Source organism: Akebia trifoliata, chromosome 2, assembly GCF_017979445.1.
Source record: "Akebia trifoliata isolate Shusen 1 chromosome 2, ASM1797944v1, whole genome shotgun sequence".
NCBI lineage: Eukaryota > Viridiplantae > Streptophyta > Magnoliopsida > Ranunculales > Lardizabalaceae > Akebia > Akebia trifoliata.
In genome coordinates this window covers 1-23,255 of record NC_141376.1, presented here as the reverse complement: position 1 = coordinate 23,255, position 23,255 = coordinate 1, and the positions used below count along the sequence as shown (strand labels likewise).

Sequence of the window (23,255 nt, the reverse complement as noted above, 5' to 3'; positions counted from 1 at the left end):
CCTCCGCCAGGGCGCTTCAAGTAATTTTTCCAAAACAGAACGAAGATCGTATCTAAACCACGAAAATAAAAAATAAAGAGCAATGTCGTATGCGAAGATAACCGGTTAGCATATGATAAGGACGATAGTTGGTTCATGCTTTTTGTTTTATTTTGCTACTTCGGTGAGGTTAGAAAATTAAGTTAGGTGGTTTGGTTTAATACACATGCGATGCAAGCCTCATCAGTGTTCTTCTGTGCGAAGCCTTTTGCTCGTGTGGTAAAATCGCAGTTGAACAACCCAACGACATTTGAAAGACCGAATACAATGGCTGCACCCAAGTGGGCTCAGAAGACCATCGCTCTTCCTCCTCAGAAACGAGGCTGCCATCTCATCACCCCAAAGGTAAAATTCAACAACAAACAAATCCAAGTCTACGAGACCATGCTTTGCTTTATGAGTTTCTTAAATTTTGGTTGTCTTTATATATATAAATCGAGTTATGACTTGTGCGGGATGGGTTTTGGAGATCGCCGCCTTGCCTTGGGTCTGTACACTACAGATGATTCATAAAAAAGAAGGTTTTCTTCTTTTTTCCCTAATTGAGCTAACATGTTATGGATTCTGATAATTTTTGTCCCACCAAACAGTGATCTCAGTCTTGGGTCGTATTGGTTTTTATTTACATGTATGATATGATTTTATTTTGTGGTTAATCTAGGGTTTTCTATTATAGAAGGGAAGTATGGCTTGAATCATAGATGTTAAGCAATTGATAACAAAAAATACTACTACTTTGGTTTCAGAGGATGATCACGTTTGAATTGATCTAGGATGAATGTCGATTTTCTTTCTTCTTTGTTCATTTTTTTAATTGAATAATTTAACATGCCATATTACCATGCCACACCACTTATTTGACGGTTCTTTGTGGCACATATTAGATTCCAAAGAAGATCGTGCACTCACACAATAACTTTTTTTTGTTCTTGCTCCCGTTCTGCATGGTTGATGATTCTTAAATTAGATTCTGAAGGAAATTGAACAAGACTTGTCAGGATTCAAATGTGGCCTTGCAAATTTTTTCTGTAAGTGTCCAAATTCAGGTTTCTTGACATTCCTTATTATGCCCACGAGGCCATGATCTGATACAGCATGTTTTCTGAAGCACACTTCTTTTGTCTCCTCACTTTCAGTGCAACATACAAGTGCTTCCCTGACTATAAACGAGAATTACGATTCAGATGTTCGGGATGACACTGAGACATTCCTCAACAAAATAGTTCCGGAGGTTAGTATGTTTTCATCCTCATTTGGTATGAGTGAGTGATTTTGATACAAGGAAGGGTTTGATTTGGTATTTTGATATGTATTTTTTCAGGGACGGTCCGCACCCTGGAAGCACACACTAGAAGGTTAGTGTAGGAACACCTGTGTGTTCTCTGTTAAAATTGTTCAAGGGACAGTATGCGTTTGACTCGGCTCATTCAAGTTTAGTTAGAATGTTATCTTGTTTTAATGCCTGTTTCTCACTGTTCTTCTTTAATCTGAGATGCATTCGGTAGCCCTCCTTCCGATACATGACAATTTCCGTCAAACTTTTAGTAGGTTATCCAAAGCAAATTTACTTCTGAAGTTTATATTTGAGTCAGTTGAGGTAGGATGAATTAATCAAGGCTTATGTTCCATTATTTCTATTGTTGAGAGCAGTTTGAAGCAACTGTAAGAAAGGGCAGTTTTAATTTCAAAGTGCCTAAAATGGTTTTTCACAAGGAGTCCCTTAGATAGGTTTTTTTTTTACTTAGCATGAAACTTTTGAAAAGAAGTTTATCATCTTGTGGGATTGCTTTTCTCTCTATCGCATCATTAAGTTTGTCGTTTTTTTTAGGGTAGATGGTGGTCTAGGTTTTTGCTTTCTTCAAGATAATTACCTCTAATTTAATAGTAGCAGCAGTTTCCAGGAAATTGGTATTTCATAAGGATGGTCTTGAGATTTTTTGGACCTTTATCTGGAGTATCTTTAGTCACTCGGCACCCTTATTAAAATTCTTTCTTTACAAGTAGCTCAACTTTTCGTTGTGTTCTACTAGTTTGTTTCTCTTAGAAAAGTTAATAACAAATCAGTGGGAGAAAATAATGCAGTTACTATGGAGAAAAGGGAAAATTAAATCTAGGAGGCAAAACATTATTTTGAAGAAAGCTCTATGGATTTTCACCATGAATAACTATATCTTATTCATGTAAATGTGTTGTGTGATGCAACGAAGAAAGTTGATCAATTGAGTCTTGCATTTGGTGTTGAAGGTCGGCAAATTCTAGATGTAGTGATGATTGCCAATGAATGCATTGACTCTAGACTGAAGAAAGGGATTTCGGGCGTGGTGTTAGACATGGATAAAGCGTAGATCATGTTAATTGGGAATGTCTGAAGTATATGATGAGGCATATGGGCTTTGGGGAAAGATGGATTGGATGGATAATGAAATTTTTCTTCAACATCCTTTTCCATTTTGATGAATGAGAGCTCAGTAGAATACTTTAAGAGTTAAGGGGTCAAATAGAAGGAGATTCATTACCATAGTGACTGAAGCTTTAAGCCAAATTTTGAGAAGGTTTGTTAACATTGGAGCATTATCAGGATTTAAAGTAGGATCAAAAGGTGACACAATCATCGGTTTCATGCTTACCATTTGTGGATGATACTCATCAATTTTTATTTTTTTTGGTAAGAATCCACCTATCATATAAAGTTTCTCAAGTGTTGTTGGTCTGTTTTGATGCAACTTTGAGGCTTAAAATAAACATAGGAAAGAGAGAGATCTTTGGGGTTGGTCCAACCACGATCACGTCTTGCCTTGTGGGTTTATTTGGATGCCAAGTTGAATCCCTCCCATCTTCTTACTTAGGCCTTTTCCTGGGTGCCTCTTATAAAAGCAAATCCATTTGGGACCCAATCATTGAGCGCTTAGGAAAAAGAATACCGTTTTGAAACTCAAAGTACCTCTCAAAAGGAGGGAAAGTGACTTTAATCAATAGTACTTTCTTAATTGTCCCAATCTATTTCTTATATTTGTTCACTATGCTTAGAAGTGTTGTGATTTGCATTGAGAAAATGATTAGGAATTTCTTATGGAATGATAAAGAAAGGAATAAGAAATTACATCTCATTAAGTGGATTCAGATTTGTCATCCTAAAATAAATGGAGGCCTTGGTATTCGAAAGTTAGGGATGATGAATCTACAATTATGGGTGCAGCCTTTGGAAAGACTTTTGCAACATTTTTCCGGAGTTTAGGAAAATGGCTGTTTTCAAGATAGAGTCGGGATCTAGAGTATGATTTTGGAAATATATTTGGTGTGGAGCTCTTTCCCTCAATAATTTATTTCCCAGCCTTTTTAACGTATCCCAGAAAGAACAGTATTCGATCAAGGAATCCATGGTTCAAACCAAGAATCAAATTGCATGGCTATTTGGTTTCAAAAGAAGTTTCAATGGTTGGAAAATTCAAGAAATGTCTAGATTAATTGGTACTATATCTCAACCTCAGGTTGATTCTTTGGGAAGGGCATTCGTATTGGGGACGTTACCAAAGATAATGCATTTTTTTTTTCTGTCAATTTGTTTTATAATTCGTCGAATTCCTTGAACCAACATTCCTTTCCGGAAATTGCCGTTTGAGGACTAAAAGTGCCATCGAAGATCTCTTTCTTTATTTGGTTAGCATTCCTTGGTAAGACTTTTACAATGGACATGCTCATGGTAGGAGATATTTCTTTAGCCTATTTATGTTATCTTTGTAAATCGAGTGGGAAATCGACTAATCAAATTTTTTTGAGAGGTATAAGGTTAGTGATCATATTCTTATTCACTGCCCATTTTCAAGAGAGGTGTGGTTTTCTCCTTTGCTCTTCCCTTCTCTATCTTTTTCCTCTCAATTTACATGATCTACTTAGGCATCAATATCTGCTCTGAAAATGTATGCAAAACTTGGTGCTTTTGTAGGAAGTCAAAAATTTTCTTTCCCCTTGTTCCCTCTTCCTTTCCCTTTTTCTTTTCTCAACTCATAAACATCATGCTGAGGTCACCTCATCATCATCATCATTAAAGATTTAGGTTGGCTGAATTTATCATATCCCTCCATTGAATTCTATTTAAATCTAGATCTTCTATTTATTCAATAGTATTCAAATCTGTTGACAAGGACATCTAAGATTATTGGCCTTTTTCATTGGTCCATTAGTTAGATTTTATGTTATATTTAGTTTAATGTTTAAAAGGGTCTATTTTAGTGATTAGGGCTAGTATTTGAGTTTATTTTTATCTTTTCTTAGTCCATGATTATAGTATATATGTTTAGGGGCAATTTGGTAATTTTATCACGTCTTTCTAGTGAGTTTTCATAGGTTGAAAATTCAAGGGAGATAAAGTTACAGGATTGGAATATAGATGGCATTTTTTCTTTCGTTATATTTAAGTTCTATTCCCAGCCATTGGACCTTGTTATATTAATTGTATGGTTGGGATTAGATTATGGTTTTGAGTCTTATATAAATAGTTGTAAAGACATTATTCCATATTTTAATGATTAGGAGCTTTTGAGTAAAAATTTACAGGTTTCTCTAAGAGAACTCTCCATGGTGTGAAGCCATGATTGCCTTGGTGTGAAGCCAAGAACTCGATCAATGACCTTTGCTGTGATTCCAAGGTAAGAAATCACTTAGCTTTTCTCTATCTCATCTCCTTCTCTTTTCCTTATTTTTCTCTTTATCTTAACATTACACCTTGCTTTGCCCATCAAACCCTATCCCAACCAATATAAGTTTGACCCCTAGAACTCCTCTACACAAAACCTGCGGCAAATACTATTAGAAATTTTAAACTAAGCTGCACCATCCCTACAGCCTCATTAATTTCCTAAAACCCAATCCAAGCCACCCTTGTAAGAACTCATACTGCTGCAAAAAAAAATTCAGATCTGCTAAATACCACTGCAGCCACATTTTCCATCCCCTAAACAAACCATTCAACCCTGATTTCAGCCTACAACCCTGCTGGTCCTGTTTGCAAACCATTTTAAACCTCCCATAATCTATATCCTGCCCCTATTATCAACCCTAGACATCCTGTTCAAATTATTCCCCAATTTCCCTAACCTATCTTATCATCTAATTCCCTAACCTACACCATAAAATTCCTTAACTCAATCTGATTTTGTTTCATTTTATGGTTGATTCTAATAAGTTGATGAATTTTATTGTTGATTTGGCCTTCAAAAATTAAATAGAAAGTCTCATTGAATATTGGACTGAAACCCTAAGCTAGAGGAAGTTCAATCTTCCATTAGCATCCCTTCGTTCTAACATTCAAGGGAATTTATTAGTGTGATTGTGCTTGTTTTTAGAATTTTTACTTCAATTACCTATTAGTCTTTCTTTATCATAAACATCACTGCCCTTCATCATCTGCTTTTATTACCTCAATCCATGTCTTTTTTGGTCATCCTTGCATTGTTTTAGAACCTTAAGTTCCTTCTAACTGAGATTGTTGTCAGTCTTTGTTGTACATGATCAAGCCAACCTATTTTTCCTTAGCGTATCACATATTTGGGCTATTTCTACATTCTCAAGATTGCGTTCTTTGCTAATTTTATCTTTTTTGTCTTTCCATTCATCCATCTCAACGTCCTTGTCTTTGTTATGCTCGATTGTGAACATGTCTCTTAATTCCCTAACATTCTTTGTAAAGCATCTTAATGCCACTTCAGTCAACCAAAATCAATGAGAATTGCATCTCAAACTTTTATAAAAGAACCTTTGGCAATTGTGTGACATTTTTTTTGCTTTTTCTCACACACCTTGTGATTTGTGTGACGAACCACCCGACCTAGTTCTCGAATTTTTCAAACTGTAAACTGGGTGGTTGAGTTTTTGTGTTGACGGGGAAAGAGTAGGGGGGATATAGAGAAATCAATCCAATAACCATAAAGAAAGAAAAGAAAGAACAAGATGCAAACACAAAGAAAACACAGATTTTTGCGTGGTTCCATCAAGATTGAGGTATGTCCATGAATCACATTGATTCCACTATGAAGAAAAAATTCTCAGTTACAGATTATACCCTTTCATTGAAAAGAGTTATATATATATATCTATATATACACCCCAAGAAAACATAATTAGGATTTTACATAATACCAGTGAAATTACGACAATGCCGTTAGGAAACTTCTTTCGGGGGGTCTGCCACTGAACCCCCCACCTTCCAAGAAAGGGGGCCCCAAGCCCCCAGATGAGCTCAACACCAAATTTGATTGGACAAGCACTGTGAAGTGATGAATAATACTCCTTGCTGAGCGGTACTATTAGGCTCCACAAAACCGTGGTACAAGAAAGATTGAATGCATCACTCCTACCTTGCACGTATATTTGTGGGATTCATATGCCCCACCATCTTTGCTAGCTGTCCCCAATTTTCAAAGATCCTCGTTGATTCTTCATTGGATCTTAAATTAAAAAAAAAAAAAAAATAGAGAAAGAAAAAGAAAACAATTCTTCGTTGTGAAGTTAAGATACAAGGGCTAACGAATTTTGCTATTAAATTTCTGTACCTTAGTATTTCTACCCTACCCTTATAATTCTAAAGTTGAGTAGATGAACAAGCAAAATCAATAGAATTTAGAGATTGGTTCGCTGTGAAAAAGAGCTGACTGCCCATCTTTGGATTCATGCTTTTGAGAGGGAGAATAAAATCTTGTAACACCAAGATGTGGTCTGCGCTGCAATGCCATACAAGAAGGAACATTTTGTTAAAATGAACAAGCAACTGTCGTTTCCATAAAAGAACTTGCTTCTTGTATTTATTTTGCAAGCTCACCTTAGTGCTAATTTTGAATTTGGTGAGTGCCATTCTTGCAGGTCCTGATGACATGCCGGCACACATTAAATCATCAATGTTTGGCTGCACCCTCACGTGTGGATCTCCTCTTACTCATATTTTTAATTAAAGCATCTCATTTGTTTCCAATTCCTTTTCCCATTTTACCAGTAAACTGATGTTTATGTGTGCAGTGTTCCAATTACCGATGGTCGTCTCAATATGGGAACTTGGCAGGTAACTAGCATTTTGGGTACTTTGAAAATAACTGAAGGCCTTGTATTCTACCCATGGAAACAGTCTCAGTCACCGTTTCAGATGAAGGGTGACAATCTAATGGTCATTTTTTATCCCAGATAATATTAAAAAACAGTTGCCTATTGGCCTTGTTTGACACCCACATCCCACTTGCTATTAAAGTGGAATACCTTTATCTTCTATTTAAGAACCATGGATATGCAGGGGGGTGGGTTCTTGTACTCATGGCCCTGTGATTCATCGATATGGACAGTCGTTGTTTAATGACAACCCCACATCTAGACCTTCTTCTTGATTTTTTTCGTCTCCTCTGGTTTCCCAACATTTAGCTTTTGATTAAAGGGTTTAGATGATTGATTTGGTATGGGTTTTTTGCAATGGTCCATCAAGAGGTTGGATTACCTTTTGCACTAGCACTACACCAAGCAACAATTCTGTGGGTGCTGAATTGGGTATGAGATGCAGGAGACAACATTTTTGCGGATGAGAAATAGCCCCCTCTTAATAGGTGTTTTTTCTTTTCTTTTGATTCAGGGAATATGGCTCTGTGAGCACCGTGATTATGCAACTCCTCGCAAGATCGTGGTCACTCTTAATGGAGTGTGAAGGATATAGCCTATTTGGTTTTTTATTTTATTTTATATGTTTATATGTGAGAATATACTTTACATACTGGTTCAAATGCATTTATAAAGACGTGCCTGTGGAGCCGCTAAGTGATAAGTTGATCTTTTTTTTTTTTTTTCGTGTATAAGGTTTGTACTAGCCACCATAATTCATAGGCCTTTGTCAAGAAAAATGCGAATTTTCTTTACCTGTGTTCGTTGAATGTGATGGGGTGGTTTTGAAATTGAATTTGAGGTTATTAACAAGGCTTTTACCCATCCAGAAAAAATATTGTGAGATGTAAAATATTTCAATTACCATACTAAATCTCCTTGTCGAAAAGATGAATGTGCTATTGATTGATTGCTGATTTATCATCTAATTACGTAGGAGAGAGATTAAACAATTTGCAATTCCTGAAGTTGTGTTTGTGAGGAATTCTATAACATGCTTTTTATCCAATCTCCTCTCTTCTGGTTTGACACCTCTATGTGCAGGGATGCATGCCATTGTTGGTCCATCTATATTTCATCCGTTGCTTTTACCAATTACCCTTACATGGTTTGCGTCAGAATGTATGGAATTATACCATTCACTGTATTAGCAATTCTGTGTTTTTGGCTGGGCAAACGACATTAGTTGTCAAAGATATGATTTTGAATCATGGTTTTAAATCTCGTCCAAGACTCAGATGACATGTCCGAATCATCTCAGTATTGTCCGTGAAAGAGATAAATGGACAAGGCATGTCACTCACTATGATAAACGAGATGACTTGGACAATATTTTGAAAAATCTTGGACAAGTTTATCTCAGCCAGAGTCAGGAAAATTCGTCCTAATCAATTGGGATTTTGTATGTTTTAATTAAAAGAGTTAATTTTTAAAGATTTAAATATTTATTATATAAATAAAAATAATAATCTAACTTATTTTATAATAATAAAAATTATTTTTATTTTTATATAGATAAATAATTCTAAACCAAGTTAAATGGTTTATCTCATCATGTACAAGTTGAGTTGTCTCGTCTGAGACAACTCGTACACGAATGAGATGTCAAACTGTGTTTTGAAACCATGTTTTGAACCCAGATCGTGATATTACCACTCACAGACACGGTTAAATGTCAATAATATTCAACCTGAATTGCAAAGTCATTATTGATCCCATTTTAATCAGACCAAGTTAACTCGGTTTCTTAGTCACAGACAATGCTTAAATATTAGGAGTTTAATTAAGCACAGATGCTCAAATGTTTAGAGAAGAGGAGGAATAGGAGAAATGAGGAAAATCTTCTTCACAAAAACAAAAAATGTACAAATACAAATCTACCTAATCTGTAACTGTAAATACAAATTAATTAAATCCAATGAAATAATAATTAACCAACACAGTAAAGGAGAATTTATTCGAAACATATATGTATGTCCGTATCGTATGTATATGCATATGTGGAGTGGAGTGGAGGGGAGGGGAGGAATGAATCAAGTCATCATCATAACTCTGAATTCCTCGAAGCTGAGGACACCATCACTGTTGAGGTCGAAGAGACGAATAATGGACTTACAATCTTGAATCGTCTTGGACTCACCCAGTCGACTCAGCATCATCTTCAAACTCTTTGGGGTTATGTACCCTGATCCCTCCATCTCATACATCCCAAATGCCTCTCTTAGATCCCTCTTCTTCTCCTCCTCTCCATTTGCTTCCATCAATTTTCCGAAATCATCCAAACCCAACAATCCGTCACCATCCGAGTCTATCAATGCCACCGCATCTTCTGCCTCCGCTAACGACAACTCGCCTCCAATGCCTCTCAGGCAACTCTGCAACTCCGCAGCTGAGATTTTTCCATCTCCATCCTCATCGAAGTAGTCGAATACATGTTCCAGTTCACTGATTTGGGGGACGATGGAAAGACTACGCTGCTGCTCTGTCTTCTTGGGGCTTGGGGGAGATAATTTCCTGCTTAATCTCAGAAAGGCAGACTTTGGAGACCAACCTGAACCTTCTGTAGGTCGTCTACTACAATCATCAGAATCAATATTCTCCAAGGAAGCAGAAGAAGAACTAACTTCACTTTTCATTTCTGTTGGGAAGAATTAATTAAACAAGATTGAACTTGTATAATTAGTAGCTAGTAGTTGTATAACAATAAGAAAGAAGGTAGGGTAGACAAAAATAATATTGGGGTGGTCTGTTCGTTCTTTGTAATAAGCTTTTGAAAGTAGAACAAATTATCAATTAAAGAGAGAACATTGTATTTATATACATATATATATCTATTCGGTGGGCGGTGTCTATTTGCTAGTTGGTTCGCAGCTCTCAAGGTTTTACGCGTCCTAGAAGCTTCACATATAAGGTGAGGTTCGTGTGGTAATCGATGCGATGATGTGTGGGGCCGCGGGGTACCTAATTATATTGGTTGTGTCGGTCACGGTCATAGTTAAGTTAAGCTAAGCTAGCAATGCGAATGGGTCTTCATTTAATCTTCATACTCCGTGTTTTCGTTAACTCTTTCTTTTAACCACCATCTCATCGTAATAGAATAATAATAATATATATTATAATTTAAATGAACATTGTGGAATGTTCTGTACTTGTGTTGGCTCTGGATGGGGATTAAAGGTCAAAAGTCAAAACTAAAGAAAACGCGTGCAGCTGCTATTACATGGACGGATCTTGACTACTCCACGTAGCTAAGCTAAGCACGTAGTGTGAGATAAGGAGTCATCTCTAACTGCGTGCATCTCAATCTCACCATTGTGACGTGACGTAACGTCAACCGATATTTTGGGATGTATATTAATGTCCATGATTAACGCACGGAATGAGGTCAAAAGAACAATGGATGAACGTATGCGGTTATTAACTACATTTCTCCACTTCTCTATTATATGATTTTGATCTCCTACGTCGTATTTTCCTCCCTCGCTTCTATCTACCACTTTACTTATCTAAAAATAATAATAAAATAGCTTGGAAGGTTCCACCAAAACCTAGAAGGGATTATATTTCCTAATTGTTATAATGGATTCACTTCTAACTTCTATCTACCACTTTACTTATCTAAAAATAATAATAAAATAACTTGGAAGGTTCCACCAAAATCTAGAAGGGATTATATTTCCTAATTGTTATAATGGATTCACTTCAACCTCTCCTAAAATCCCTTGTCTACACAAAAATTGTCGTCATTTAGATCTTAAGATTGAATAAGAATAATAAATCTTACAATAATTGATTGTAAGAGAAAAAGCAAACAATATTTCATAAAAGTACTTAAATATTTTAATTTGATTTGACCGTCTCCTAAATTTTTTATTTATCTCGACTCGATTGACATTCAAGTCAAGTTTTAAAATTATGGTTTAAACTTAAAGTAGGTATGGAAAAAAAAAATTCTCATCACATACTTTTGGATGGTCATTGAACTCGTAAATCAAAATTTAAATCTAATAGTAAAAATTGGTTTGTCTTTTTATTTTCTTCCTTTAAAATGAAATATAAAAAGGTTTATAAGAAGATGTAAGACTTTGTGTAGACGTAGACCCCACAAGAAATATAAAAAGGTTTTTGAACATTTCTTGGGTTTGAATCAGTTTGTTTGCCTGTTTGGAGCTATAGCGAACTAAAAATGTTTTGAATTTCCAATTAAGAGACTAATAAAATAATAGAGTCATGATAATTGGATGCTCTTTTTTCAAATGCCCCCATCACAGAACCGTAGATCCTTTGCTTCGGATACACAAGAAAAATATTTATGGTTCTGTAACTACCTGACTAGGGAGTGCATGAAGGGCATTTTAAAAGAGAGCGTCAAATTATCATTAGTCTAATTATAAGCTTCATTTATGCTGTAGCCAGTAATCCTTCCAGTTGAAGAGTAAAAGCAAGCAAAATGAACAGAAAAATACACATATCAGCGAAGACATTTCCAAACCAATACAAGCATTTTGAATATGAGCGAAGACATAGATAATAGAAAAAAGAAGAAGAAACAACTGTACAGAATTGGAATAGTTGGATGTTTTCACAATGACAAAGTGGCACGAGATAAAGCATCATTTCAAGGTCAAGAGTAAACAATGAATGCTCCTTGAGAATGACGTTTCACGACTTCATGCTAAGAATGATGGATACGCTTTTGAGATTTCAGTAGAGAAGAAAAGCGTCACAAAGGCCTGCTTCAGTAGCATCGAATCTGTAATCAAGCACATAAACCTAGAAGTGTGTCCTTCAATAACTCCTCACCCATTAAGGAGGTTATGCTGGTCTCATCTTTAAGCTGGTTGACCCAATATCAGGTCGAGGGCATTTGGAACACACACAATTTCTGAAAATCCTTTAGACACCACCCCTAAGTGTTTCAATGTAGACAGGTTATCCAGGTTTACCTATGAAAAAATTAGCATGAATAGTTTGCATGTACTTCTTTCTCGTGCCCTTTCAGTTAAGAGTACAAGCTGAGGAATTGTTGGGTTGCTATAGCTCTGGATAAAACGTGAGGAAAAGCAAAGATGTTGTTTAAAAAAGGGGAGCATGATAATATATACGATTTTCGAAAAATAGGTAAAGTAGTAAAACTACCTGCAAGTGAGACTGATACACTCCTTGTCTAAGAGACCAACTGGGTATCCTCTGCAGCCTTCAACATGTTCTGAAACAACTGGAAGTTGGGATACACCATGTTTATTCATAATATTTTGTGCAGAAAGGAGATTCATGTCTGGTGTTGCTGTCCATGATACTCGACATTTTTCACTACTCACTTGGCACATTTCAGAAACTTGAAACTTCTCTACCTGATAAGCCAATTTAGTTAAGAACACACAGGTATGTAAAATGAAGTTGACATGTATTTCGTAAAATAATACATGACACATAAAGACTCCAAATTCGTTTGGCGACATCCTTGTTCACAGTACCTAAATTGACACTGCTCTGGTCTTAATATATGACAATGTAATTTTCCATGGCTCAACCAAGTTTAAAGAATGCAAAAGCCTGAAGAATCACCCTAAATTCATTTTTTTTGTCACACTGTTTGATGAATTAGTTTTGGTTAACCAGGCTTAGTTGCTATGTTAGTAATTTCCTTGTTTTATGTCAAATTCATAATCAGAAGATGACTTCAGAGCCGATTTGGGTCTTGATACATTGGATGTGGGGTATTTTACCTCAGTTTGCAAACTTCCATCTTTTGCTAATTTGCTGAACTCTTGAATGTCTCCAAGTGTCAGGAAACCTATCAGAAAGTTTTCATTGTCAACTATTACTGCACAAGACTGCTTCTCTGCAAGCATGAGAGTAACTGCTTCTGTCAGCAACGTGCTCATCAGGACAGTCACATATCTTGTTCGCATGGCTTCTGAAACCAAAATCCTCTCTTCCAAATTTTGAGCTCTGTACAAGAGTCATCATCTACACAAGGTGAAATCTCAAGTTCGCACAAGTCAGTTGAATTAGAAACTTCTGCAACAAGAGCAGAATGAGAAGATAGCACACTTGAGTTAAAGAAAAGTCTTCTAGGTTGTTGACTGTTACAGCCCTTTGATCCTAAAGATGTCGTTTTATTTCCAACATCCCTTTTACTTGTCTGACCAGACGCAATCAATGATGACAGCCCAACAGCTCCCAGTAGTGGCAGAACTATGCGATAGTCCTGTGTCAGTTCAAAGAGAAGCAGAACTGCAGTGAGAGGTACCTGACATACCCCTGCTAAAGTAGCAGCCATCCCCACCTGCACAGGGAATCTCTTTATCTCAGCGGTAATAAAGCATACCAAAATTTCAGTTAAAGTTCAGATATATGGAAACTAATGTCAACAGCATCATGAGGGCTATGGCTCCAAATGCTAGAATAGCTCATTAAGGTGCTTTGGGATTTAAACTTAATTAACAGAAGGTTTGGCTGGTTTACATGGACTGATTCCTTGCAAAGAAGTAAACTGAAGTTGGTAAAAAGAGAGAAATCCAAAGAATGTTGTGTATCTAAAGGAAGTAGTTTCTAGTTGAAAAGCAGTAGGTCTATTTTCACGGTTCAACAATTTTAGAGTTCAACATCCAGATGTATAACTTATTTCTATCACCATTATAATGACAATGGCAGCAGCATTTCACAGCAATAAACTTTGAATGAAGTAAGGACTAAATTGATGCATGGAGGCAAAATAAAGTAAAATGCATAGGGCTAAATTTCAACATATTTCCATGAAATATTTCAATTTTCACAAGGCTCAACACGAAATTTAATTGACAGTTTCCTTTTTTATATATTTCTATCACCATTATAATGACAATGGCAGCAGCATTTCACAGCAAGAAACTTTGAATGAAGTAAGGACTAAATTGATGCATAGAGGCAAAATAAAGTAAAATGCATAGGGCTAAATTTCAACATATTTCCATGAAATATTTCAATTTTCACAAGGCTCAACACGAAATTTAATCGCCAGTTTCCTTTTTTATATATTTCAGTGGAAATTACTAATCATTTTGAGAAATATTTTGCTAAATAGTAAATTTTGATTGAAATAAATAAATTTCAGGAATAAAAAATACATGATTTCAGGGAAAAAATATTTGGATATATGATAAAATTCATCTGACATATTCCTTTTCTTATATTTAAAAAATATATTCTTAAAAGAATGACAAATTTTACATAAAAAATAAAAAAAATTATAAATTATACATTAGTATAAACAAATTATAATTAAGTAGGTATTAACATATCATCTTATTTGATGTATTTTAAGCATATTAACGTGTTCATAAACTTATTTATAAAATCATCCATGTTCTAGGAAGCATATTCATATATATATATATATATATATATATATATATATATATATAAAATAAAGAAAATGTACAAAATATGTAAATGTAGTACTTTTTTTTTTTTCTTTTTTTGCACTCCAACCAAATTCCCCAACAAATTGTGAAAGGATTGATTCTCCACAAAATTCTTTTAGCATCACAAAATGGCTTGCCCCACGAACCCCAAGATTCGAACGTATTAATGACCGAAAATGGCATACGCCCTACCACCCCAAAGAGTTGAAAAAAGTGATTCAAAATCTTGTTTGCCACGATGCAATGGATCAAGACGTGGCTTGTGGTTTCCTCACTCCATAGGCATAGAGAAAAATGTTTGGACCCATTACCCCCCGTCTCATGCATTGGTCCATAGTTAAGATTTTTCCCAAAGATGCACACCAAGCAAAGAAAGCCACTCTTGAGGGTATCCTTGTCCTCTAAATCGAAGACACCGGGAATGTTTGCAAATTTTGATCTACTAGACGAGAATAGAAAGATGTGACAGTGAAAACCCCTTCCTTTCCTCCAAGCCACACTCTCGAGTTTTCAAATTCAGTCCGTAACTCCTTCCCCTCCAAGCTATTGAGTAATGGAGTCACTTCCTTCTAAATCCAAAGTCCCACGCCCACCCGTCTCCATCTCTCGAATTGAAAGAAGCCACCGGTAGTCCTTTTTTATTAGACAACCCATAGAACTCTGGAAATAGAGTTGCTAGGGGCATATCCAAACACCACGTGTCTTCCCAAAATTTAGTCCGCCATCCATTTCCAACCTTCATTCTTACAATTTCATTGAACGTCGGTAGGTGAGAAATTACTCCTTTCCAAATACCACATCCAAAAGGAGCTCGATGAGCCTTGCTATCCCAATTCCCTTCTTCCACTCCGAATTTTGAGGCAATCACCTTTCTCCACAAATTGTTCTCCTCCATCCCAAATCACCATAGCCACTTTCCTAATAAAGTAGTGTTCATTATCCCCAACCTCTTGATGCCCAAACCCCCTATATCTTTCGGCATACAAATCTTCTTCCAATTGACAAGATGAAACTCTCTTCCCCTCTCTATGCCATAAGAGATTTCGAAATATTTTATCTAACCTCATCTCCACGCTTCTTGGGATATGAAACAGTGACAAGTAGTAGATAAGAATGGATGCTAACGAGCTTTTGATTAAGGTTACTCCCTTTGGACAAATACCTTGTCTTCCACGAAGCCAACTTCCTTTCGACTTCTTCTAGAACCGGATCCCATATTATCTTGCTCCTAGCTGGGGCGCCTATAGGCAACCCCAAATAATTAGTAGGAAGTGCCCCCACCGAGCATCCAAGAGTGGCACCCAGGAACTCAGAATTGTGCAGATTACCAATCATGAACACCTTACTTTTGCGGAAATTAATGGCTAAGCCCAAGATTGCCTCAAACCCACAAAAACCCCACTTAAGACACCCAACTACCTATGCGAGTCTTTTGTAAATACCAGCAAATCATCTGCAAATTGGAGATGTGAGAGATCCCCATTTGAACCTGCCTTAGCAATCAACCTACCAAGAGCTTCTGCTACAATGAGAAAGAGAAAAGGAGAAAGGAGGCCGAGAGAGCCCCCAAGCCGAAAAGCAAAAAAATAGAAAAAGAAAAAAGGAAAACCTACTAGTTACAAATGTTATCCCATCTAAATACAAAGTCCTTGAAAGAGAACCCAACGGAATCCTTACTTAACTTAGCCAAAAAAAATAACAGCCCTAAAATCTCCATGTACACTGTTTGGGAGTTGCTCTCCTTGCCTTGGAACACCTTGTAGTACTTATTAGTTAACATGGCATTCTCATTCTTATTTCTATATAGAATATAGTTGTTTTCGGCTATCAAGCCCTCAAGTACATGCTCCAACATGTAGCAGGATGCTATTGATATTTATTTTCACACTCCATATGGTTGTTTATTATAGTTCATGACTTATTAGTGTGTTTTCATATCTATTTTAACATTTCCTATAGTTTCAATGACATTTTCCTTGGTATTTCCATCAGTTCCAAAAAAATTCATGAAAATTTAATTATTTCCATACAGATTGAAATGAACGAAATCAAAATTCAATACCTTCAGCCCAATATAAGATAAATAGCAGTTGAGCTATGTAACTTCAATGAAGTAGGTTAAATGTTCCACAAGGTGTCAAGGTCTCAGGGTGTGCATAAATAGGATGAGATTGATAAGCATATTGTTCAAAGATGTTAACTAAAAGTATAAGACGGGAAAACATGTGAAACAAAAATAAGTACAGTAGAATTTTTTTTTTGAAAATAATGTCTTCAATCTCAACATAAATGAGTATTGAAAATAGTTAACTTCTAATATGAAATATATTTACCAGACACTGACAATAGAATTGTCTCAGAAGTGTACCAGGCCATATGCTTGAGGTGATGCCACTTCCAAGAATGAGAGATGAAATATAGGATTGGACTGGGACATCACATAGCCAGCAAATTTCCCATATGCCATGCCCGTTGCAGCACCAATGAAGAGAGATGGGGCATAGTAGCCCCCCACTAGGCCAGAAGCCCGACATAAGGAAGTTGCTACTATCTTAACACCTACTAACTGAAGCAACAGATCGGCTGAGAGGCCTTTTACAAGTGGCCGAGACTCCAACAAAATGTCAACATTCTCAAAACCCCAATAAAGAATCTCAGGATATGCTAATGCTATCAGCCCAACAACTAAGCCACCCAGTACAGGAAACACAGCCTTTGGTATCCCTATTGCCTTGTGAACATTATCAACAACCGTAATTGCATATGATGTGCATTTAGATAAGGTTAATGAAACCAAACCGCATAGGATACCCAGCAAAAGATACAGTGGAAGTTCTGAAGATGTATTTAATCAAAATAACAATATCAGTTATATATATATATATATATATATATATTTAATGTTAAAAAAAAAAGGAAAAAGAATCACAAGTTCAAGTTAATTAAAAATATCTTGAGTTAAGTACCCTTAAGCAAATACTTGGAAAAAACAAAGGATCTAACAAATCACTATACATATTTTTTTTATAAGTTTCTAAAGAAAAGGCTTGTCAAAGTAACTTATAGAGTTTGAGCGAGCTTGGACTTGAGTTCCCACACAATTTGATTCCACTATCTAAAGCTTGGTAGATTGAGGAGAAATAAATAAAGGCGTACCGCTGGGAGTTCGGAAATCATATTCGGGGACCTTGAATGCTGGTTCAGAACCAAGACCTACTTCTGATACCACAGATGCTATTACTGCACTGAGTATCACCATTGAAGTAGTATTTGCAAGTGATGGGGATGAATCTTCTGATGATGGCCATAAGACAGATTCAACAGCAAAAAAGCATCCAGCAACAGCAGCGTTGAAGCCTAGAAAAAGTTGGGCAGAGGAATGGATAATCAAAAATTATATAGCTATTAATAATAATAAAAAGGAGGAGTGGGGGATTGAAGAGCAGCAGCAGTTGTGTGGGTGTGGGTGTGGGGAATTAATACAAACCTGATGAGATACCAGCTGCTGATCCTGCAGCAACAAGAGAGAGACTTTTCTTATTAGTATTATTAATCCTTGTGACATCAGATATATTACTGATCCCCTTGGCTACGGATGTGCCGATTTCAACGCTAGGACCTTCAGGTCCCAAAGAGTTGCCAGTGCCAAGGGTGATGGAAGCAGCAAGTGTCTTCAAGAGGGGACTCAATGCGGGCTTCATATTAGAAAGCAGGATTGGCATTGCTGATGGTGGGGAAGGGGGGTGGTCGTTGGTGTCCAGAGCGCCACGGAGAGTATTCAATATTGATACCATAACACCCCCACAAACGGGTACTAAAACGACACGTTTCCAGTTATCTTGGATGGACTCTTCCCTCAACCACGAAGCACCTCGAGAAGGAATTCCATCCCAGAAGAAATCTCGTATTTCATGCACCTAACATAACATAACAACCAAATGCGATTCAACAAAGAAATTTTCTATTTATTTACTTCACGGATTCATTTCAGTGGGTAGTGATTACTGATGGCGAAGAGCAGAAAAGTAAAAAAAGAAAAGGACGCACCGTGTAATTGAAGAGTACAACGCTAAGGCCAGTAAGGAGTCCAACAAGGCAGGCAGCTATGATTCCCAAACTCTCCTTCTCCTTATCCTTTTCTTGGTGAACAACAGAAATAACTGGTTGTTGTTTTTGACCTTTCTCCTCCTTATCTTTACTGATGGAATCGGGACGCCTCAAACACATGACCGAATTTCTACGGTGGCATTGAAAATATAATTTTATGGTGTAGGGCTCCAACTTCGTTTTGCAGAAAGATGTCAGAAGTGAAGCAACCACCTTGGATTTGGAAGAAGAACCCAATTTCAATTTGGGGAAGCAGCAACAGCAGGAGGCTAAACTCATTGGGATCGGGATTGGGATTGGGATTGGGATTAGGATGCACACCTTCGCCAATGAATGAGTGAATACGGTCTGTCGTGTTGCCAACAGATCGAAGGGTTGGAGAGAGAGAGAGAGAGAGAGAGAGAGAGACAATTAAAAAATATATAAAAATTAAAAATTAAAAATTAAAAATCATTTTCCCTCTTTTTTTTCCTTGAGCCAAGGTGTTGAAAATGGTCGGCCAAACTCATTAAAAATTAAATTTCAACGGTGAAAAATAAAATCTTTTTTAACAATTATTTTTCCAAATTCTTTAGAATTTCGTCTACATCCCATTGACATCAAATTATGTTTTTGGATGTCATAAGATGATGTTTTTATTTGTTATGAACATTTTTTTCTCTCTTTTTTATGATCCACATGTCCTCCTATCTTCAACATGACTTTTATTAACATTTGCCCTAAGGGCACATGTTAAAGTGCATTAAATACACCTAAAATTTGAATTTTGTATAGAAAATGCTTTTATTTTTTATTTTTTACCAATGACCCTAGATGCATCTTCCCAAGGTGTATTTATTGCACTTTTACGTGTGCCCTCCTCAACATAGTCATAAAATTTTTCAATTTTTTGTAAAATTCTTAGAATTGAGAAGTAAGCGAATAAATCAACAAATATACTAGTATTTATTGATTAATCTTGGAATCTATACCCTACTAATAAAAAGGAGAAGCTAAACGATACATTTCTTTTCTCTCATATATATTCAAAATTAACAATAAAAGGGTATTTTTGATACGGACAAGTGGACATAAGTTACGATTAAATCCAATGGATGAACGATGAGCTATGACCATTTGAATGCATCTCTATCCTATATCGAAAAAGGGATACCTTCATAGAAATTACATTTCTCAGGAAGGCTGCTAGTATGAGAAAAAAATTCAGGAACATAGAGACATAGCTAATGTCTGTACGAACGAGTAGATATGTGATATGAAATTTTCGGTTAAACGGATAAGGAGATATGAGCGTTTCAAAAAAACGTAAATTTTTTTTGAGTTTTTTTTTAGAATGGGTACTCGTACAGAATATCCCATTGTTTGCTATTTTCGGGAAAGATGGTAAATCCGTATAAAAAATCTTTCCTCTTGGAAAACGTAGGTATTTTCGATATGGACGAATGGACATAAGTTACGATTAAATCCAACGAACAAGTGATGAGATATAATCATTTGAATGCACATATATCCTACCTCAAAAAATGGATGCCTTCACAGCAATAACATTTTTTGGAAAGATTGTCTGTATGAGAAAAACAATCCGTGAACATTGAGACTTAGCCAATGTTTGTATAGATGGGTGGATATGCAGTATGAATTTTTCGATTGAACGAATAAGGAGATAAGGTCATTTTTAAAAAAATAGCTTTTTTTTTTAAGTTTTCGACGAGAACGAGTTTTTGTGCGGAGTATCCCATTGTTTATTATTTTTGGAAGGAAGGTAAATTTGTATCCAAAATCTTTCTTCTTGGAAAACATAAGTATTTTTTATATGGACGAGTGAACATAAATTACGATTAACTCCAAAAGACAAGTAATGAGATATGACCATTTGAATACATCAATATCTTGCTTTGGATAAAGGGATACCTTCACGAAAATCACATTTTTCAAGAAGGCTGCCGGTATGAAAAAAAAATCTAGAAACATGAAGACGTAAGTAACGTCTGTACGGACAAGTGGATATGCAGTATAAATTTTTCGATAGAATGGATAAGGAGATACCAATGTTTAAAAAATCATAAATTTTTTTGAGTTTTTGATGAAAATTGGTACTTGTGCGGAGTATCCTATTCTTTGTCATTTTCAAGAAGGAAGGTAAATTTATATCGAAAATCTTTCTTCTAGGGAAACATTGGAATTTTTGACACGGACGAGTGGACATAAGTTACGATTAAATACAATGGACGAGTGATGAGATATGACCATTTGAATGCATCTTTTTTCCTTCATTGAAAAAAGGATGCCTTCACATAAATAACATTTATAGGGAAAGCTGACTGTATGAGAAATTTTTTTTGGGAATATGGAGATGTAGGTAACATCCGAGTTGATATGCGCTATGAATTTTTTTGTTGTAAATCTTTCTTCTCAAGAAACGTAGTTATTTTTTTTACGGACGGGTGGACATAAGTTACAATTAAATCCAATGGAAGAGCGGTGAGATATGATCATTTAAATGCATCTCCGTTTTGTTTCAGAAAAAAGGCTACCTTCAAGGAAATCACATTTTTTGATAAGGTTGTCGATAAGATAAAAAAAATCTAGGAACATGGAGACATAGCTAACGTTTGTACAAACAAGTGGATATGGGGTATGAATTTTTTGATTAAATGGCTAAGAAGATACTACGTTCAAAAAAATGTAAAATGTTTTGAGTTTTTTATGAGAACGGGTACTCGTGAGAAGTATCTCATTGTTTCTATTTTTGGGAAGGAAAGTGAATTTGTATCAAAAAAATTTCTCGAGAAACGTAGGTATTTTCGATACGGACAAGTGGACATAAATTATGATTAAATACATTGATGAGCAATGAGATATGACCATTTGAATCCATCTATGTCCTACCAAAGAAAAAGGATAACTTCATAGAAATAAAATTTTTGGGAAGCTGTCGAAATAAAGAAAAAAATCCTAGAACATGGAGACGTAGCTACCGTCCGTATAGACATGTGAATATACAGTATGAATTTTTTGGTTGAATGGATAAAGAGATACATACGTTTAAAAATTTTGAGTTCTCGTGCGGAATATCCCATTGTTTACTATTTTTGGGAAGGAAGGTAAATTCATATCGAAAATATTTTTTCTTGGGGAACGTAGGTATTTTCCATACGAACGAGTGGACATAAGTTATGATTAAATCCAATAGTGGAGTGATAAGATATGACCATTTGAATGCATCCATGTTTTGTCTCAGAAATTGGATACCTTCACGGAAATCAAGTTTTTTGGGAGGGTTGCTAGTATGAGAAAAAATCTAGAAATATGGAGTCGTCCCTAAAGTCCGTACAAACGAGTGGATATATGATATGAATTTTTTGGTTGAACGGATAAGGAGATACGAGCGTTTAAAAAAAATGTAATTTTTTTAAAGTTTTCGATGAGAATAAGTACTCGTACAAAATATCCCATTATTTGCTATTTTCGGTAAGGAAGATAAATCTATATCGAAAATCTTTCTTCCCGAGAAATGTAGATATTATCGATATGGACGGGTAGACATAAGTTATGATTAAATCTAATGGACCAGCGATGAGATATGAACATTTGAATGTATAAATGTCCTACATCGGAAAAGGGACACCTTCACAAAAATAACATTTTTTGAGAAGGTTGTTGGTATGAGAAAAAAATTTGGGAAGATGAAGGCGTAGCTAACGTCCGTAAAAATGGGTGGATATGAGGTATGAATTTTTTGGTTGAGAGGATAAGGAAATACAAGTGTTTAAAAAAAGTAAATTTTTTTGAGTTTTTGATGAAAACGAGTTCTTATGCGGAGTATGCCATTGTTTACTATTTTTGGAAATTAAGGTAAATCTATATCTAAAATTTTCTTCTCAAAAAATATAAGTATTTTCCATACAGATGAGGTGACATAAGTTATGATTAAATCTAATAGACAAGTGATGAGATATGACCATTTGAATGCAATCAATGTTTGGCCTCGAAAAAAGGATACCTTCACGAAAAACACAATTTTTGAGAATGTTGTGGGTATGAAAAAAAAATCTAGGAACTTAAAGATGTAGCTAACGTCCATACATATGAATGAATATACAGTATGAATTTTTCAATTTAACAGATAAGAAGCTATGAGTATTTAAAAAAATGTCAAAAGTTTCAAGTTTTCGATGAGAACGAGTACTCATGCGGAGTATCCTATTGTTTACTATTTTCAGGAAAGAATATAAATCTTTATCGAAGATCTTTCTTCTCGAAAAATGTAGTTATTTTCCATATAGACAATTGGACATAAGTTATGATTAAACCCAATACACGAGTGGTGAGATACAACTATTTAAATGCATCGATTTCCTGTCTCGAAAAAGAGATACTTTTACGAAAATCACATTTTTCGGGAAGGTTGTTGATATGAAAAAAAAATCAAAGAACATGGAGTCATACCTAATGTTTGTACAGACGTGTGGATATGAACATTACGGTGATGAGATATGATTATTTAAACATATCGATGTCTTGCCTCGAAAAAGGGATACCTTCACGGAAATCACATTTTTTGAAAAG

General features: G+C 35.7%; 3 protein-coding genes across 3 annotated transcripts; 1 reads left to right on the top strand and 2 right to left on the bottom strand.

The window, feature by feature from the left end:
- Nucleotides 1-97: 97 nt before the first annotated feature.
- Nucleotides 98-7,925, top strand: LOC147408473 (secondary thiamine-phosphate synthase enzyme). Its single transcript, XM_086418411.1, has 7 exons — nt 98-384; nt 1,007-1,067; nt 1,176-1,270; nt 1,361-1,394; nt 6,895-6,949; nt 7,048-7,090; nt 7,646-7,925. Exons 1-7 carry the CDS (start codon nt 211-213, stop codon nt 7,715-7,717), a joined length of 534 nt encoding a protein of 177 aa, XP_086274537.1. The 5' UTR covers nt 98-210; the 3' UTR covers nt 7,718-7,925.
- A 1,067-nt stretch (nt 7,926-8,992) lies between these two features.
- On the bottom strand, nt 8,993-9,991 carry LOC147408472 (uncharacterized). The gene has a single exon (XM_086418400.1). It carries the CDS (start codon nt 9,804-9,806, stop codon nt 9,204-9,206), a length of 603 nt encoding a protein of 200 aa, XP_086274526.1. The 5' UTR covers nt 9,807-9,991; the 3' UTR covers nt 8,993-9,203.
- Nucleotides 9,992-11,621: 1,630 nt separating this feature from the next.
- Nucleotides 11,622-19,088, bottom strand: CLC-E (chloride channel E). The gene is given in 8 exon segments (XM_086418390.1): nt 11,622-12,212; nt 12,310-12,524; nt 12,900-13,117; nt 13,120-13,462; nt 16,948-17,414; nt 17,736-17,936; nt 18,067-18,496; nt 18,627-19,088. Coding segments are annotated over 8 exon segments (2,253 nt in total). The 5' UTR covers nt 18,966-19,088; the 3' UTR covers nt 11,622-12,172.
- Nucleotides 19,089-23,255: the final 4,167 nt, after the last annotated feature.

Coding starts and splice junctions, on each gene's coding strand:
- LOC147408473 (XM_086418411.1), top strand. CDS start 211: ATGCAAGCCTCATCAGTGTTCTTCTGTGCGAAGCCTTTTGCTCGTGTG. Junction 385..1,006: donor GCCATCTCATCACCCCAAAG/GTAAAATTCAAC, acceptor TTCTTAAATTAG/ATTCTGAAGGAAATTGAACA. Junction 1,068..1,175: donor TGGCCTTGCAAATTTTTTCT/GTAAGTGTCCAA, acceptor CCTCACTTTCAG/TGCAACATACAAGTGCTTCC.
- LOC147408472 (XM_086418400.1), bottom strand. CDS start 9,806: ATGAAAAGTGAAGTTAGTTCTTCTTCTGCTTCCTTGGAGAATATTGAT.